This window comes from Siphateles boraxobius, unplaced genomic scaffold (genome assembly GCF_051911475.1).
Source record: "Siphateles boraxobius isolate OS27281-9 unplaced genomic scaffold, OSU_SipBor_1 11, whole genome shotgun sequence".
Lineage (NCBI taxonomy): Eukaryota > Metazoa > Chordata > Actinopteri > Cypriniformes > Leuciscidae > Siphateles > Siphateles boraxobius.
In genome coordinates this window covers 5,558,148-5,574,941 of record NW_027508711.1, presented here as the reverse complement: position 1 = coordinate 5,574,941, position 16,794 = coordinate 5,558,148, and the positions used below count along the sequence as shown (strand labels likewise).

The following is a 16,794-nucleotide window of genomic DNA, read 5'->3' as shown; positions in this document are numbered from 1 at the left end:
GTGAAAAACAGACGGCACCACCATGAGATTCGGAGAGGCATTGCGTTTATTACAAATACCACAAGTTGGAAGTCACATTTATTACATTTATTAACACGTTTAATGTTTTATTAGATACTTTATGGCTTTATAGATAAAGTGTTCATGAAGTCCACTTTCTGCTCCAGCTGGGCATCCAAGGCAGCCTTTGGAAAAAAATAATGTTATTCAAATTACTATCCCCACCCCCCAAGAAATTAACATAAGAATTATATATATATATATATATATACACACACACACACACACACACACATATATATACACACACTGACACATATATATAGTATGTTTATATATATATATATATATAAAAATATATACATAGTATGTTTATATATACACACAATAAAAAATATATATACACATACTATTTTTTCTTCGGTCAAAAGTTAGGAATTACTATTACTGGTGCCAAACTGTGATCAAAGCTGAATTTTCAGCATCATAACTCAAGTCTTCAGTGTCACATGATCCTAAAGAAATCATTCTAATATGATGATTTATCAATGTTAGAAACAGCTTTTTTTTTAACCTGTGACACTTTTTTTCAGGATTCATTGATGAATGAAAAAAAAGAACAGCATTTATTCAAAATAGAAATCTTTTCTAACAATGTAAATATTTACTATGACTTTTCGATTTAACACATTCTTGCTGAATAAAAGTATTAATTTCTTTCAAAAAAAGAAAGAAAAAAATGGACTGACCCCAAACTTTTGATCGGTAGTGTATATTGTTACAAAAGATTTTTATTTTAAATAAAAGCTGTTCTTTCTTTAACTTTTTATTCATCAAAGAATCCTGAAAAAAGTATCGCAGGTTATAAAAAATTTTTATTAAGCAGCACAATTGTTTCCAACATTGATAATAGTGTCACATGATCATTCAGAAATCATTCTAATAAGCTGGTTCAACATTGATAATAAACCAGCTTATTAGAATGATTTCTGAATGATCATGTGACACTGAAGACTGGAGTCATGATGCTGAAAATTCAGCTTTGATCAAAGGAATAAATTATATTTTAAAGTATATTAAAATAGAAACCCATTATTTTAAATTGTAATAATATTTCACAATATTTCTGTTTTTTGTCTGTATTTTTGATCACATAAATGAAGGTTTGATGAGCATAAGAGACTTCTTTCAAAAAAATTAAAAGCAGTAATGTTTCCAAACCTTTGACCAGTATATATATATATATATATATATATATATATATATATATATATATATATATATATATATATATATATATATATATATATATATATAATGATAATATAAATAAATAAAATTGTAAATTAAAAATTACCAGCTCTCGTTTAGCTTCCTCGATTTTCACCCGTGCAAGAGCTGGACTCTGAAAAAAAGTACAACAGTAATGAAAACTGAGAAAATGGATGAAGTATCAAATGATTAGAATTTTAAAACAATGAGAAATGATTTATATGTATGTGGACGTGATTACTTCATTGAAATGTGTCCTATTTACCGTGCATGACAAAAAATAATATTTATTAACAACCCCACACATTAAACAACAAAACCACTCACTGCCATGATGGTTCCCATGTTCAATAAGGAAAATCGTGATATAAATATACTTACAGGGCTCAAATCACTATACGGCTCTAGTTTCTTCTTCAAAGGTAGTGTTTCTTCTTTCAGCGAAGCGATTTTCTAAATATATAAAAAATATCAGAGTAAACAACTTTCATACCATCTTGTAAGATGCAGTTTTGTTTCCGTGCATGTTCATTAAATTTAAAGAGATCATATTCTGCTTTTTTACACGTTCATGTTCTTTAGTGTGTAACGTTGCTGTTTGAGCCTGAAAAAGCTGACATGTGGACTCAATAAATCCTTATCTTGAGTCAAATAGGCAAGCCGATATGTAGTAAAATCTGTATCTTTTATTTAGAATACGTACAAATTTCATTTACATCTTTTAGTTTGTCAAGAGATTTAAAGTGTTGTTTTCAAAAAGAGCACATGTGCGTACGAGCTCTAGTATGCAAGAACGAGGCTATGATTGAATCTGGAAATAAAGCAATATAATAACTTCTAGTTGTAATAGTTGATTTCATCATCGATGCATTTTACTATGGTAGTTAAGCAGCGAGTTACACCGTCGTACGGGAAAACCGCCCAGGGGCCGTATTCACAAAGAATTTTATTTTACCACTAGGAGTACTCCTAAATCCCATTAAAATATTTTAGCTAGGAGTTTTCTCTTAAAAGTTATTCACAACGCCTTTCAGACCTACTCTTAGTAAGGAAAAATGACAACTCCTAAACTAAGAGTGAGTCTTCGTTGCTATGGATGACGTCAATTCTCATGCACGAGTTTCCTCGCAATGATCACGGTGATTGGTTGTTAGATGACAGGGCCATCATGCGGAACGTAACACAGACGCAACAAATCATGGAATTACGACATCTAAATATGTCTGTGTCCTACACAAAATAATAATAGTAATGTCATCGAAATGCATATATAATGACATGTTTGTGCAGGCCCCAGTGAAGTGTAATTCTAAAAAGGCAGAAAGAGAGAGAAAAGTGGTGAATTCAATTAAATTAAATTAAGGTAGCCTAATACCCTAATGAAACCGCCACTTGCCTAATAATGAAAAACGACACTTGCATTAACACTTGCTTGGTTAATTGACATCCTATTAGTATAGAAGCTTGTTTCCGCCACTGAATAAAAATAAATTAAAATAATTGCGACTTTTTATCTCACAATTGCGAGATATGAAGTCAGAATTGTGAGAAATAAAGTCGCAGTTGTGAGATAAAAAGTCGCAATTAGCTTTTTTATTTTTCATTCTGTGGCGGAAACAAGCTTCCATAGCCTAAATAGACTACTTAAAGCAGTAAATGTTGCTCCTATTGAAGTAGCCTAATGTAATAGTTGAATGACGGTGGATTATGAACTCGCCAAAACGAAAAAGAAAGCCCAACTGGACGCAGGATCAGTTACTGCTGCTGGCCCAGTTGGTGCTGAAAAAATAAAAAAATAAAAGGGAAATTCGACACTGGGATATCAAGTAAAACTAAGCGTGAGACATAGGAGAAGATTTGTTTGCAGATCAATGCAGCATTCCCGCTTGTGTGGCGGACCCCGGACGACTGCGAGGCGGTGATATGCGCTGCAATCCTTTGTGAATAGGTCTTAGTGAGTTAGGAGTCCTCTCGACTTCTTTTAAGCTGTCCCAGACTTAGGTGCTACTTTTAGGGCTAAAATGCTTCGTGAATTACTTTTAGTGAAAAAAATTAGGAGTCCTAAAGTTAGGAGTGACACGCCCATTATTTTTAGGAGTTGCTACTAAATTCGCCAGTTAGGAGCTACTTTTAGCCTTAAAATTCTTTGTGAATACGGCCCCAGAGCATTACTGACAGACTGGGAAGAGAGAAGCTGAATCAACATCAAATATGTGAAAAATAATGTTTTGCTTTTTTAACATTTAAGTTTGAAAACCAATTGTAGTAGTGCACCAAAAACAAAATCAAGACTTTGTAAAAGGCCTTTTTACTAATTCAACATTCACATCATGTCAGAATTACATGTTATTAAAACATCTTTGTTGGTCTTTGATCTGGTACATCAGTAGGGTAGTTTACCTCTGATAACTGCAGGATGGCCTGATGGGTAAAAGAATCTTGCATCTGACGCGAGTCCAGCTTTTCCTGTCACAAACACACAGATTCTGTTCGTATAAGGCTGCATGACAGACATAAAACCATATAAAGTGATGCCAGTATTAAATAAAAAAGATGACACAAACCTGTGCAATCTTATTCCTGCAAGTGAGATCTCTGGATTTATTCTTCATGAAGTCCATGTTAAGAAGCCTCTCCTCCGCTGTAGCGGCTTCCACCTGCTGTACATGTGTGATCTTCATCAAATCTCTGAAAAACAGTTTTACACATAGACATCAGTTTTAGATCAGGGGTTTCCAAACTGGGGTCCTGGGACAATAATTACAGCTGCATGTGACAGAGGTCCATGGAAAGAATAGAGAATTTTTTTAGGATTGTTTATAAAATCGCTCTTAAATTTTAGGATGGGGGTCCCTCACATGAGGATGATCATATTTGGGGGTCCGATCTAAAAGATGTTTTAGATACATTTGTGCAGTTGTTCTTATTATGATCAGTAAGAGGACTTAAGGCAGCTGAATACAGTAGCAGTAAAAATCATGACAGATAAAAAACAAACTTTCAAACAAAATCAATCAAATTTTGCACAATTAACAAACAAAGAACAGTGAAGTAAAATGCATTGATTATCGCTATATCTCTAGTGTTTTCTTACTCCTGATGTTTTTTCCGGATGACAACAGAGGCAGTCATTTTCTTCCTAACAGCAGAAAGTTCCCGCTGCAACTTCCGGTCCGTTTTCTCTGCCTCCAGCACGTCATTGGTCAGTTTATTGATAGCTGGCATGTAGCTGGAGACCCAAAAGTGTGAAATCAACCACAAAATACAGACATAGTTTAAATCAATTATTATGCACATAGGGACGTGGCTTAATATGATTTTGCCAAGTTTGCAACAATCAGATTTCAGGGGAATGTGCCTCTATTAAGTCATTTTAAAGGTTCCCAATTTTATATTGGTCTATTGTGATTGGTCTACTCTGCTCTGATTGGTCAGACGGCCCAGTCTGTTGTGTTTGGTCTACCGCTTCAAGCATGTGTCGGAACCGAAACACCTATTACCGCATCTGAATTTCAGCTCTGGATCTTCCTCAGCGATTGATACACAGTGATACGAACAGTAATGATGGTGTCGGTTTTTCAGTATAAATTTCAGCGTGAGTCCTCATCTTTTGAAGTGCATCAAAGTGGATTCACAGCACTGAAAATAGTGTCCTATCAACATGTCGACAACATGAACCAAACTCTTCCAGTCTCAGCTACAACTACAGTGTTTGAGGGTCAAAGTAGACTTTGGGCAGCCAATGAAGACCATAGACTGGCATTATGCAAATTTGTTACATTGTTAAGTAGGTATTTAACAGAAAGTGAGACTGAATTCCTGATGACACGTTTCAGCCGTTCAGAATCTATTCTGTCTTTTAGTGCTTTGATGTTTAAAACCTAAAAGCCTTTAACATTCACAAACAGCCATATTACACAATGCATGAAAGGTAATATTTGAAAAAGCATAACGGGGCACTTTAAGATTAGGTTCAGGTAGGTTCTTGAACAACATGATTTTCAACCAATTGATTTTCTCTGGTTGTTTATGTTTGAGGTTTTTTATAGTAATGCTGTTCCAAAACCACCAGGCATGTTGCCCCAGGAACATGTCTAGATTATGACTGGCATGTGCTATAACAGATGTATATGATGCATTTATGATGTAACATGTTTTTTTTACCTTCCAAGTGATGTGTTTTTGAGTTTAAGCACTTCAGCGGTGCCCTCCAGCACTGACAGCAGGTCCACTGTGGGTTTGGAAAGTCCTCCAGACTGAAGTCCAACTCCCTGAAGAAGCACTTCCTGTAGATGGGCTCCTGCCATAGACCACAATGTAAGTCATGGACCAGCAGCCCCAGCTCAACATGAAAACAAGTCTCCAAAAAGATGATTCATTAATTCCACAAACTAAAATGTACATTTACAGAACATGCACTTGGCAGGCTATGTTCTCCAAAGTGACTATCCTAGAGTCTCACCATCACTGCAGTACTCCTCTGTTTTCTGCTTGTGGTCCTCGATGAGAAGCTCAACCTCTCTGCATCTCATCTCACTGCTCTCCGCCAACTCGTACAGAATCTCCACTGTGCGTGTGTTCACCTCAAACTGTGGTACCGGGTGCTGCCCGAACACCTTCCTGAGCCACTGGGTCACCTGCAATTACATGGTATATGCAAATGTCAATGGTACATGCAAAAGCTTTGAGATTCAAGAATCAAAATGAATTGCCATAGCTTGGTAACACCGTGGTACTTTGATATGTAACATGATTATTATATGCATTTTGTCATGGCATTAACATTGAATTTCAAGGGATACGATGGTAGGCTATTACATGTCCAAAATTTTTGTTTTCATTTTTGTTGTGTTGTTCTCATCGAGCAAAAAAAGGACGTGTGGGACGTACCATATCAAACACATATGTATTAAAATCATAGTAAATACATGTAGTATAAAAAGATTAGTAAGTGTATTCAGTACAGATAAACACTACGTGGAACTACGGAACTGCTAAATTTACGCATCTGAAAAAGCGAATTACATCGTATTTAAATATCTGCATTTTATTAGTTTGGTGTATATCATTCTAGTGAATTCTACAAAGACGTTAACTCACGATTTTGCTTTTCTCACACATATTTCCACTAATTTAGTGTCACATCAAATCAGATTCATTTATAAACTTCCGAACCCAAAACGTAAAGCTCCCGCCACTGGATTTGTTCTTCTTGTTCCGGGGTCTCAATGCGCATTTATCATTGGCTGCACTGATGATAAACCAACCAATGAGATTCTAGGACGCTGCAGCACTGCCCAATTGGGAAGTTTGTATTTAAATGTCAAAAAAAGTTACATTTTCATATCCCTAAAAATAAGTTCAGCGTGATTTTGTAAATATAATTATGTAATTTGTTTTCTCAAAACATACAGATAAATCTACAGCATTGATATAATTTTTCATACAACAATTAAAACAAATGATTGTTGAAATGTTCCTTTTCTAATTTTAAATTAAATTACATAAATAATTTGCCTATTTAGAAGTATATCTTTCCAAAAGAAAAGATGTTTGGCAGATTTTTATACTTGGAAAAAAGTTATCGTTCATAAAATATGAGCTATTGTTCCTCTTTCGCTTTGGATAAAATCGTCTTCTAAAATCGTCTTAGTTTTTTTAAACAACACAAACACCGTTTAATAGACATAGCCTTGACTTTATATGTTATAATCATAGACAGTAAAATGTTATAATCTACATGAATAAAAATGTCTCGGGTCGTCTCGGGAAACTACATCCGGGTCTGTTGTTGACCTTTCGTATATGAGCTGCGCTCGCGACCTCCATTTCCTTCACTCAGTTCCTCGCGCATCAGCCGGCCGCTGCAGGAGGACACACGCTCAAGCTCACACAACGTATCAATAACCATGCTCTCCGTTCGCGTTGCGGCGGCTCTGGCCCGCACCTTGCCCAGACGGGCCGGATTCGTAAGTCGCATTTTGTGGTGTTTTAACACGGGTGCAGCACCGAGTCGGTGAATGTCAACGCTTGTAAATGGCGTGAGGCTGCGCGTCGCCATCTTGCAGTATGAGAGGCCTACGTTCGCTGCGTTTGATTTTATCTTTATTTGTTTGTGGTTTAAACTTCAACAACGTACTTTTAGGGAACAGAATCTGCGTGTTTTAAACGTATACTTACCTTATGCATGGTTACGTTTGCATGTTTAGCCAGGTTATCAATGAATGACTTTCCCAATTGAAGGTCAGGAAATGCTGATTGGGTTTGAGACAGGTCAGCTGTCAGTAGCTTTCTCTATATGAGTGAATTTTGTGTATTTTAGTGCTTAATGGTTTAGTGTATCCATGTATGGCCATTGTTGTTGCACTTGCGTTTAACGTTACCCTTTCTTTAGTCGTAGCCGTTTGTATGATGTCATAGTACTTTGTGGTGCATTACGATCACTGAACGCATTCTTATGTTTTCAGATGAGAAGTTATAGACTTTGTTTAGTATTTGTAGTTATTCTGCTATTACATAGTTTATAGGTTTAGGTTCAATGACGTGGTTGTTGATGGCGCATGAAGGTCAAGGACTCACAAGCAACATGCTCTGATTCAGGTGTCTATTACTAACACTATCATTACAGGAATATAACCAATATATTTGCTATTGCAGGTTTCCAAGAATGTTGCTGCTGCATGTGTCGGAGCAAATAACCTGCACACTGCCAGACCATGGCTGCAGAAGACAGGTATTAAACGTTTCTTTTCATGTTGCACTTGAGACATTTAGGTGTGGTTTTTGTTGTTTTTATTAAGATCTTGTACTGCATTCACTTCACTCTGCATTGTTTTTTAAGGCACAGCGGAGGTGTCCAGCATTCTGGAGGAGAAGATTCTTGGAGCCGATACTAGTGCGGATCTGCAGGAGACCGGCCGCGTGCTGTCCATCGGTGACGGTATCGCTCGTGTGTACGGGCTGAGGAACGTGCAGGCTGAAGAGATGGTGGAGTTCTCCTCTGGTCTGAAGGTGAGTGAGCGAGCCCGGGGTCATGAGGTCGTGGCTGAGCCTTCAAGGAGTCCAGATGCTTCAAGATTCTTAAAAGGATAGTTCACCCAAAAATGAAACCGGTCATTTACTCACTCTCAAGGTGTTCCAAACTTGTATGAATTTCCTTCTCCTGCTGAACACAAGATATTTTGAAGAATCTTGGAACTAAACTGTTGATAGTAGTGCTGCACGATTAATCATATCGCAATCGCCATGTCAAGCCTATGTGATTATATGACGCAAAATGCTGCGATTTTATATGAAATAAACAAATTAGGGCTATTAACGCAGCATCTGTTATTTTTAGTCATCCTTTGGCTAGCGTTACATGATCCCGCTCTTACTGTGCGTTCACACCGGACACGAATATCGCGTCAAATTCGCGTCTACCGCGTCTAGTTTGACGCTTGACCACTTTTTGTTAATTCGCACGTCAAGAGTGAAACGTCACTCGGCATCTGCATCAGAGGCAAAAGTTTCGAACCCCGTTGGCTGCCATCTTTTTACAAGATATCAAGAGAGTCACCGCTCTGTATTTGCTCTGGAGAGCAGAACAGCGGCGTAGGGATCATCGCCGTATTTTGGGTCCACCAGACCCTTTGGAGGCGAACCCAGTTCGGCGAGTTTCACCATTTGCTCCAGAAGCTGCGCCTGGATGACGACCGCTTTCAGCGGTACTTCCGCCTGTCCCGCGCCCAGTTCAATGACCTGCTGTCCCGCATCGGAGCGAGGATCACCCTCCACCTCACCCACCTAATCTGTAATTTATTTTTGTTTTGATGATAAATGGAGCCAGCCTAGGCTACTACAAAAGTGATTAAACTGTCCTGTTTTTTTCCCTCACACAACACTGTCCAGACACGAACTATGTTCTTGCACTAAAGTACTAGGCTATGTTGGTTCTCTTTACATTAGAATAATAATAACGTTTCATATAATCTAGACTAGATATGGAATAAATAACATAAATTAATGTCTCATATTAAAATCAAGTTTTTATGTGGTAAAATATTTACTTCACCACGTGACAGCAGCAAGCTGGCTCCTGGTTGGTTAACGTGGCTCGAATTTGACGCAGAAGTTCAGATTTTTCAACTCAGGCGGCAGACGCGAATTTGCGTCAAACGCGTGAATGCACAAAAGCACTAAATAAATCATTCGCACGTAACGCGCCAGATGCTCAATTCGCACTATCGCGCCATTCGCGTGAACTTGACGCGCGAATGAGGCGAATTCGCGTCTATCGCGCTCTACGCCTCATTCGCGCCGCAGGAATTTTATACGCACGTAACGCGTCTTTGCATTGACTTAACATTGAAATCACTCGCGCTAGACGCTCTATTCGCGTCCGGCGTGAACGCACCATTGTTCGTGCGACTGCTTCTAAACCATTCATGCGCAACAAGTCAAGCGCAACAAGTCAAAAGAGCGCGCTGCCTGTGAATGTCCTGACTGTGACGCACAGAAAGATGCGCTCCAGTATCATGCGCATGCAGAGACCGTGCTTCAGAGTACAGTTCTCTTTTGCACGTGAACGAACATTAGCACACACAATTATGCCAAAATGTCATTTTGTCGAGTGTCTTCATAACATAAGAGCAGTCTTATGATGGACGTAAAGAGTTTTGTGAGATCCACGTCTCTGTCAGCAGCGGCCAATAAAGCTTTCTGTCAGTAAAGTTAAACAAAGAACAAAGGGAAAAGAGAAAATTACTCGCTGCTCTTGACTAAAGAACTTTTGTAGGTATAATAAGTGGTGATGGCGCAGTGGATGAGACACATGCCTTTGGTGTGAGAGACCCGGGTTAGAATCCACTGTGAGACACCAATGTGTCCCTGAGCAAGACACTTAACCCCTAGTTGCTCCAGAGGCGTGCGACCTCTGACATACAGGTCTTCTAAAAAAAATTAGCATATTGTGATAAAGTTAATTATTTTCCATAATGTAATGATAAAAATTAAACTTTCATATATTTTAATTCATTGCACACCAACTGAAATATTTTATTGTTTTAATACTGATGATTTTGGCATACAGCTCATGAAAACCCAAAATTCCTATCTCAAAAAATTAGCATATTTCATCCGACCAATAAAAGAAGGGTTTTTAATACAAAAAAAGTCAACCTTCAAATAATTATGTTCAGTTATGCGCTCAATACTTGGTCGGGAATCCTTTTGCAGAAATGACTGCTTCAATGCGGCGTGGCATGGAGGCAATCAGCCTGTGGCACTGCTGAGGTGTTATGGAGGCCCAGGATGCTTCGATAGCGGCCTTAAAGGTGCAGTGTGTGATTTTTAGCGACATCTAGCGGTTCGGCTGCGAGTTGCACTGAGGGCTCAGCCCACTGCTCATCCCTCCCTTTCGAAGAAGCTACGGTGCCTGAAACTGGACAAACATTTCGTCGTCTGAGACAGCAGAGAATAGCCAGAGTAAGCCAAGAGTGTGTAACATTGTCACTGTTTCTGTACCACAGTCCATTAACCACATCATGGATAGAGTTTACAAAGCCATAGTCAGGTGAGGATCAAGGGTCTTAATATATATATAATAATAGTAATCAGCTGATTGTCTCACCAACGTAACCAGCACATTTCCCCCCACATAGCAAACCCATAATACAGCGAGGGAGAAGAACCACATGAAACTATGCAACTATATATTTTTTCTAACAGGGTAGTAAAAGTTTAGCTGGCTCAATCTAAGCTGTTACTGTGGCTGAGCTGGTTAAAGCGTAAAGCCTTGTTTAAACTGGACGTGTCCGCGTGAGCCCAAAGGTGCGCGCGGCAAAAATGGCATGATTGTAACAGCGCGCGCGCCTCCGCATCCCCTAGACACCATTTACTACACACAATAGGCTTTTTTTTCTCTGATTTTGAAAACTCTTCGCGGTCGACTTAAAATGCTTCCAAGATCGACTTGTGAACCGCGATCGACGGGTTGGTGATTCCTGTAACGTTACTGTTTTACGGTAAATGACGAGTACTAATCAGCTGTCTCATGAACGTGCAGCACATTTATCCCCACGTAGCAAAGCCATAACATAGCGAGGGAGAAGAACTAAGTTACATGAAACAATCCAACTACATATTTTACACCACTGACAAGGGAAAAGTCACTACTCACGGTGTTTATGACTAGCTTCTAGCATTCTGTTGCTTCTCTTTCAAGGTTGTGACGAAACGCGCTGTTTGTTTCCTGTCGGCTACGGTAGAAACATGACGTCACAATATGTCGACCTTCATTAGAAGGGGATTCCCGCGGTTATGTAGATATAAATGTCTCATTCTAAGGTAATAAAAACATTACGGTTTATTAAGTAAGTTCTTTATACACCACTGAAAACATAGTTATGGATGTCATATTGCATTTCTGTTAATAGATACTCAAATTTTTTACACATTGCACCTTTAAGCTCATCCGGAGTGTTGGGTCTTGCGTCTCAACTTTCTCTTCACAATATCCCACAGATTCTCTATGGGGTTCAGGTCAGGAGAGTTGGCAGGCCAATTGAGCACAGTAATACCATGGTCAGTAAACCATTTACCAGTGGTTTTGGCACTGTGAGCAGGTGCCAGGTCGTGCTGAAAAATGAAATCTTCATCTCCATAAAGCTTTTCAGCAGATGGAAGCAAGAAGTGCTCCCAAATCTCCTGATAGCTAGCTGCATTGACCCTGCCCTTGATAAAACACAATGGACCAACACCAGCAGCTGACATGGCACACCAGACCATCACTGACTGTGGGTACTTGACACTGGACTTCAGGCATTTTGGCATTTCCTTCTCCCCAGTCTTCCTCCAGACTCTGGCACCTTGATTTCCGAATGACATGCAAAATTTGCTTTCATCCGAAAAAAGTACTTTGGACCACTGAGCAACAGTCCAGTGCTGCTTCTCTGTAGCCCAGGTCAGGCGCTTCTGCCGCTGTTTCTGGTTCAAAATTGGCTTGACCTGGGCAATGCGGCACCTGTAGCCCATTTCCTGGGTCCCCCAAGGTCTGGAATCGGTCCTTCTCCACAATCTTCCTCTTCTCGTTGTGCAGCGTTTTTTGCCACACTTTTTCCTTCCCACAGACTTCCCACTGAGGTGCTCTGTGCTTCCCACTCTGGGAACAGCCTATTTGTACAGAAATTTCTTTCTGTGTCTTACCCTCTTGCTTGAGGGTGTCAATGATGGCCTTCTGGACAGCAGTCAGGTCGGCAGTCTTACCCATGATTGCGGTTTTGAGTAATGAAACAGGCTGGGAGTTTTTAAAAGCCTCAGGAATCTTTTGCAGGTGTTTAGAGTTAATTAGTTGATTCGTTGATTCAGATGATTAGGTTAATAGCTCGTTAGAGACCCTTTTCATGATATGCTAATTCTTTGAGATAGGAATTTTGGGTTTTCATGAGCTGTATGCCAAAATCATCAGTATTAAAACAATAAAAACACCTGAAATATTTCAGTTGGTGTGCAATGAATCCAAAATATTTGAAAGTTCAATTTTTATCATTACATTATGGAAAATAATGAACGTTTATCAAAATATGCAAATTTTGAGAAGGACCTGTGTATATATAGCAATTGTAAGTCGCTTTGAATAAAAGCGTCAGCTAAATGAATAATTTAAAAAAAATGTAATGAGGATTAGTCTATTTATAATTTATGCAGCGAAGGCTTATTTTTTTTATCCAAACATCAATGGCTTATTGATCATAGGTGTTATCAATCATTTAGTTGTTGCTAGTTTGAGTTGAGAAATGCACATTTCAGAATTATCACTAATCTGTGTGCATTTTGCTTTCGAACCAAGGAAGTTGACTCATAAAACCATTTGTCAATTATATCGCAATGTTGACCTCAATAATTGTAATGACATTTTCCCCAAATCGTGCAGCCCTAGTTGATAGGCACCATTGGTTTCTATATATGTATATATCTCTCTCTTTTTTTTTTTTTTTTTTTTTAATGGGATCCAACTCTTATTACCCCTGTTCTCCAAAATATCATCTTTTGTGTTCAGCAGAAATAAATGAATACACGTTTGGAACAACTTGATGGTGAATAAAATATGACCGAATTTATTTTTAGGTGAACTATCCCTTTAATGCAGTGTACATACAAATTGTCTCTTATTTCAGTGCATTATTGTAGTTGGAGATGCATGTTTTTGGTGTGTATATGCATAGCATTTGAACTTGTCATTTTTGTTTTTATTTTGACTGAACAAAATGCTTAAATTTACTTTAGAATTAACTGTTTTAGTTTTAACATTAAGTTATGTAATCCGGTCTCTAATTTTCCTGGTCACTTTCGCTTGTCCTCTTAGGGAATGTCTCTGAACTTGGAGCCTGATAACGTTGGTGTTGTGGTGTTCGGTAATGACAAACTCATCAAGGAGGGGGATGTTGTCAAGAGAACAGGAGCTATCGTGGACGTTCCTGTCGGAGAGGAGCTGCTTGGCCGTGTTGTGGATGCTCTGGGAAACCCCATTGATGGCAAGGTCTGACCACCAATTAGTTCCTTGCATAGTTGTAGATCCTTTCTTTAATATGGGTGCCTATTGTCAGAATTGTTCCTTACAGTTGAACAATCTGTCTTTGTTTCTCCTCCAAGGGTCCCTTGGGCTCTAAGGAGCGTAGGCGTGTGGGTCTGAAGGCCCCTGGCATCATCCCTCGCATCTCTGTGAGGGAGCCCATGCAGACCGGCATCAAAGCCGTGGACAGTCTTGTGCCCATTGGCCGTGGCCAGAGAGAGCTGATCATTGGAGACAGACAGACTGGGTAAGTGCAGAAGAATAATGGACTTTTGGACATGCTGGCTTTATTTGAGCCCATTTTAGCTTAATTATCCATTTTTAAACTTATTTACACCAGCAAAACCGCCATTGCCATCGACACCATCATCAACCAGAAGCGCTTCAATGAAGGCACTGAGGAGAAAAAGAAGTTGTACTGCATCTACGTGGCCATCGGTCAGAAGAGATCCACCGTGGCCCAGCTGGTGAAGAGGCTGACAGACACTGATGCCATGAAATACACCATCGTGGTGTCGGCCACCGCGTCTGACGCCGCTCCCCTGCAGTACCTGGCTCCTTACTCCGGCTGCTCCATGGGAGAGTACTTCAGAGACAACGGCAAACATGCTCTGATCATCTATGACGATCTCTCCAAACAGGTGACTGCTTAAGACACATTTATTCCTTTAAATCCAGACATGACCAAGTTGTGCATGCAAGGTGTCATATGGGCCACACTAGATTAACCCATGGTCATTTATTGAAGGGGGAAAAAGCACCAAAATGCGAATATTTTAACATGTTTTGGTATACCCTTTTTTCTTTCTTTTTTTCTTAAGTTTGTCCTGAGATGATAATCTGTCTCATGACATTAAGGACTTATTTTGTAAGATGCACCCAGAAAAATGGAGCTGCAGTCTTTCATACAAGTTTGCATGTGATTGAGTATCATATACATTAGGCTTTTATGCATTATACAGTGAATATAGAGCTCGCACTCATACAGAGGTCCAAACTGAGAAAAAACATGCAACTTGGTGCAGTTGCTGTTATTTAAATGGACAATCTACTATCTTCCGATAGCTAGTAAATCAATGAGATCTTTATAACCGTATAGCAGATGTCACTAAATATTCTCTTCAGTCCAGTAAGTGTTTATCTTGAAATATTACTAGTAGAAGTGTACTTCACAAAAATCAGGAAAGATTTCACAGCAAAGACAGGTGAATGTGAACCACGACCTTTTACTTGCTAAAAGTGTAAACTATCGGACAACAGTCCTGTTGCGCACAAAGTTGTTAAATTGAGGCCCAGAATGTGCATATAAAATGATGCAGTATGTTTAATGGTATTGCAGGAGTTTGTGTATCTGAGTCTGAATGTAGAAAATGTGAGCTTTGTTGGTCTTTCAGGCTGTTGCCTACCGTCAAATGTCCCTGCTGCTGCGTCGCCCCCCCGGTCGTGAGGCCTACCCCGGTGACGTCTTCTACCTGCACTCCCGTCTGCTGGAGAGAGCGGCCAAGATGAACGACAACTTCGGTGGTGGATCCCTCACCGCCCTGCCCGTTATCGAGACCCAGGCCGGAGACGTGTCCGCTTACATTCCCACCAATGTCATCTCCATCACCGACGGACAGGTGAGTCATTGCACAAGCAGATCCTGCTCAGTCAATGACTTGATGCACACGCTGATCTACTCAATCTCTTCATGCAGATTTTCTTGGAGACCGAGTTGTTCTACAAGGGCATCCGTCCCGCTATCAACGTGGGTCTGTCCGTGTCCCGTGTCGGCTCTGCTGCCCAGACCAAGGCCATGAAGCAGGTTTGTTTTGTCCTGGTTTGGCTCCCAATGGATTTTTTTTAAGCTTGTTTCTAGTAGGGCTGCAATATAATTGCATTTCTTCTAAATCACCATATATTGCTTAAATAAATCTGAATGTCTGCCCTTGTTTCTGTATAACACCTGCTGTTTGTTCTCCAGGTGGCTGGTACCATGAAGCTGGAGTTGGCTCAGTACCGTGAGGTGGCTGCTTTCGCCCAGTTCGGTTCTGATCTGGACGCCGCCACACAGCAGCTGCTCAACCGAGGCGTGCGACTCACAGAGCTGCTCAAGCAGGGCCAGTACTGTACGTACACTGCTTCCCCTATACTGCATAGGATGACATGCTCTCAACCTATCTATTTGTAATGTTCCCATGCTGTTTTGTCTCAAGGTCCAATGGCCATTGAGGAGCAGGTGGCTGTAATTTATGCTGGTGTGAGAGGACACTTGGATAAAATGGAGCCTAGCAAGATCACCAAATTTGAGAGAACCTTCCTTCAACATGTCATCAGCCAGCACCAGGATCTGCTTGGAGCCATCAGGTAGGTTTCAGAAGTGCTTCAGTATTCATTGAAATGTCAGTGGAACACCTTGTTCCTGAGACATCACTTTTAAACTCAAATGACTGCTATAAATGTAACTTGCTTATAGTAGAAAGTGCTTATACTCTTTTATTTGTGTTTTAGGACCGAAGGTAAAATCTCAGAGGCCACTGACACAAAACTCAAGCAGATCGTGCTAACCTTCCTCTCAAGCTTTGAGTAGATTGTTTCCTGTATCGCATATGTTTTGTCAATGTTTCCATAGTGCTCCTGCTTAAATTTATACAAACCCTAAAGAAATTCAAGTGGCACTTGATCCTCGATGTACAGAAATCTCCTAAGAGAGAATAAAGTGTTCCCAACTCCATCTTGGTTTGAGTTTTTATTCAGGGGTTCTAGTGTGTTTTAGATCCCTAAATTATGGCATTTAATAACTGTACTATGCTGAGTACTGGTTTAGTATTCAAAGTATGTCACTTGATGTGCAAACTGGTACCTTTACATTTTCTCAGCACAGCCTAGTGTTCCTGCTCTAGGACTGTAAATATGTAATTTGAGGGTGAGATGTAGTTTCAGAAGTTTTCTTTTGGTTTGTTAACCTTACCATTTGGAAATGCAAAGGGTAG

The 16,794-nt window shown here is 39.7% G+C and overlaps 2 protein-coding genes across 2 annotated transcripts; one reads left to right on the top strand and one right to left on the bottom strand.

Annotated features, from left to right (window-relative positions):
• Positions 1–28: 28 nt before the first annotated feature.
• On the bottom strand, positions 29–6,481 carry haus1 (HAUS augmin-like complex, subunit 1). The gene is made up of 9 exons (XM_077248231.1): positions 6,373–6,481; positions 5,735–5,909; positions 5,437–5,572; positions 4,367–4,501; positions 3,837–3,960; positions 3,673–3,738; positions 1,654–1,725; positions 1,358–1,405; positions 29–185 (listed from the first exon to the last, which is right to left on the bottom strand). Exons 1-9 carry the CDS (start codon positions 6,391–6,393, stop codon positions 120–122), a joined length of 843 nt encoding a protein of 280 aa, XP_077104346.1. The 5' UTR covers positions 6,394–6,481; the 3' UTR covers positions 29–119.
• A 572-nt stretch (positions 6,482–7,053) lies between these two features.
• On the top strand, positions 7,054–16,535 carry atp5fa1 (ATP synthase F1 subunit alpha). Its single transcript, XM_077194351.1, has 11 exons — positions 7,054–7,241; positions 7,930–8,005; positions 8,114–8,283; positions 13,616–13,789; positions 13,903–14,069; positions 14,163–14,463; positions 15,217–15,441; positions 15,519–15,626; positions 15,786–15,930; positions 16,018–16,168; positions 16,313–16,535. The coding sequence occupies exons 1-11, from the start codon at positions 7,182–7,184 to the stop codon at positions 16,389–16,391; spliced, it is 1,656 nt and encodes a 551-aa protein (XP_077050466.1). The 5' UTR covers positions 7,054–7,181; the 3' UTR covers positions 16,392–16,535.
• The last annotated feature ends 259 nt before the right edge of the window (positions 16,536–16,794 follow it).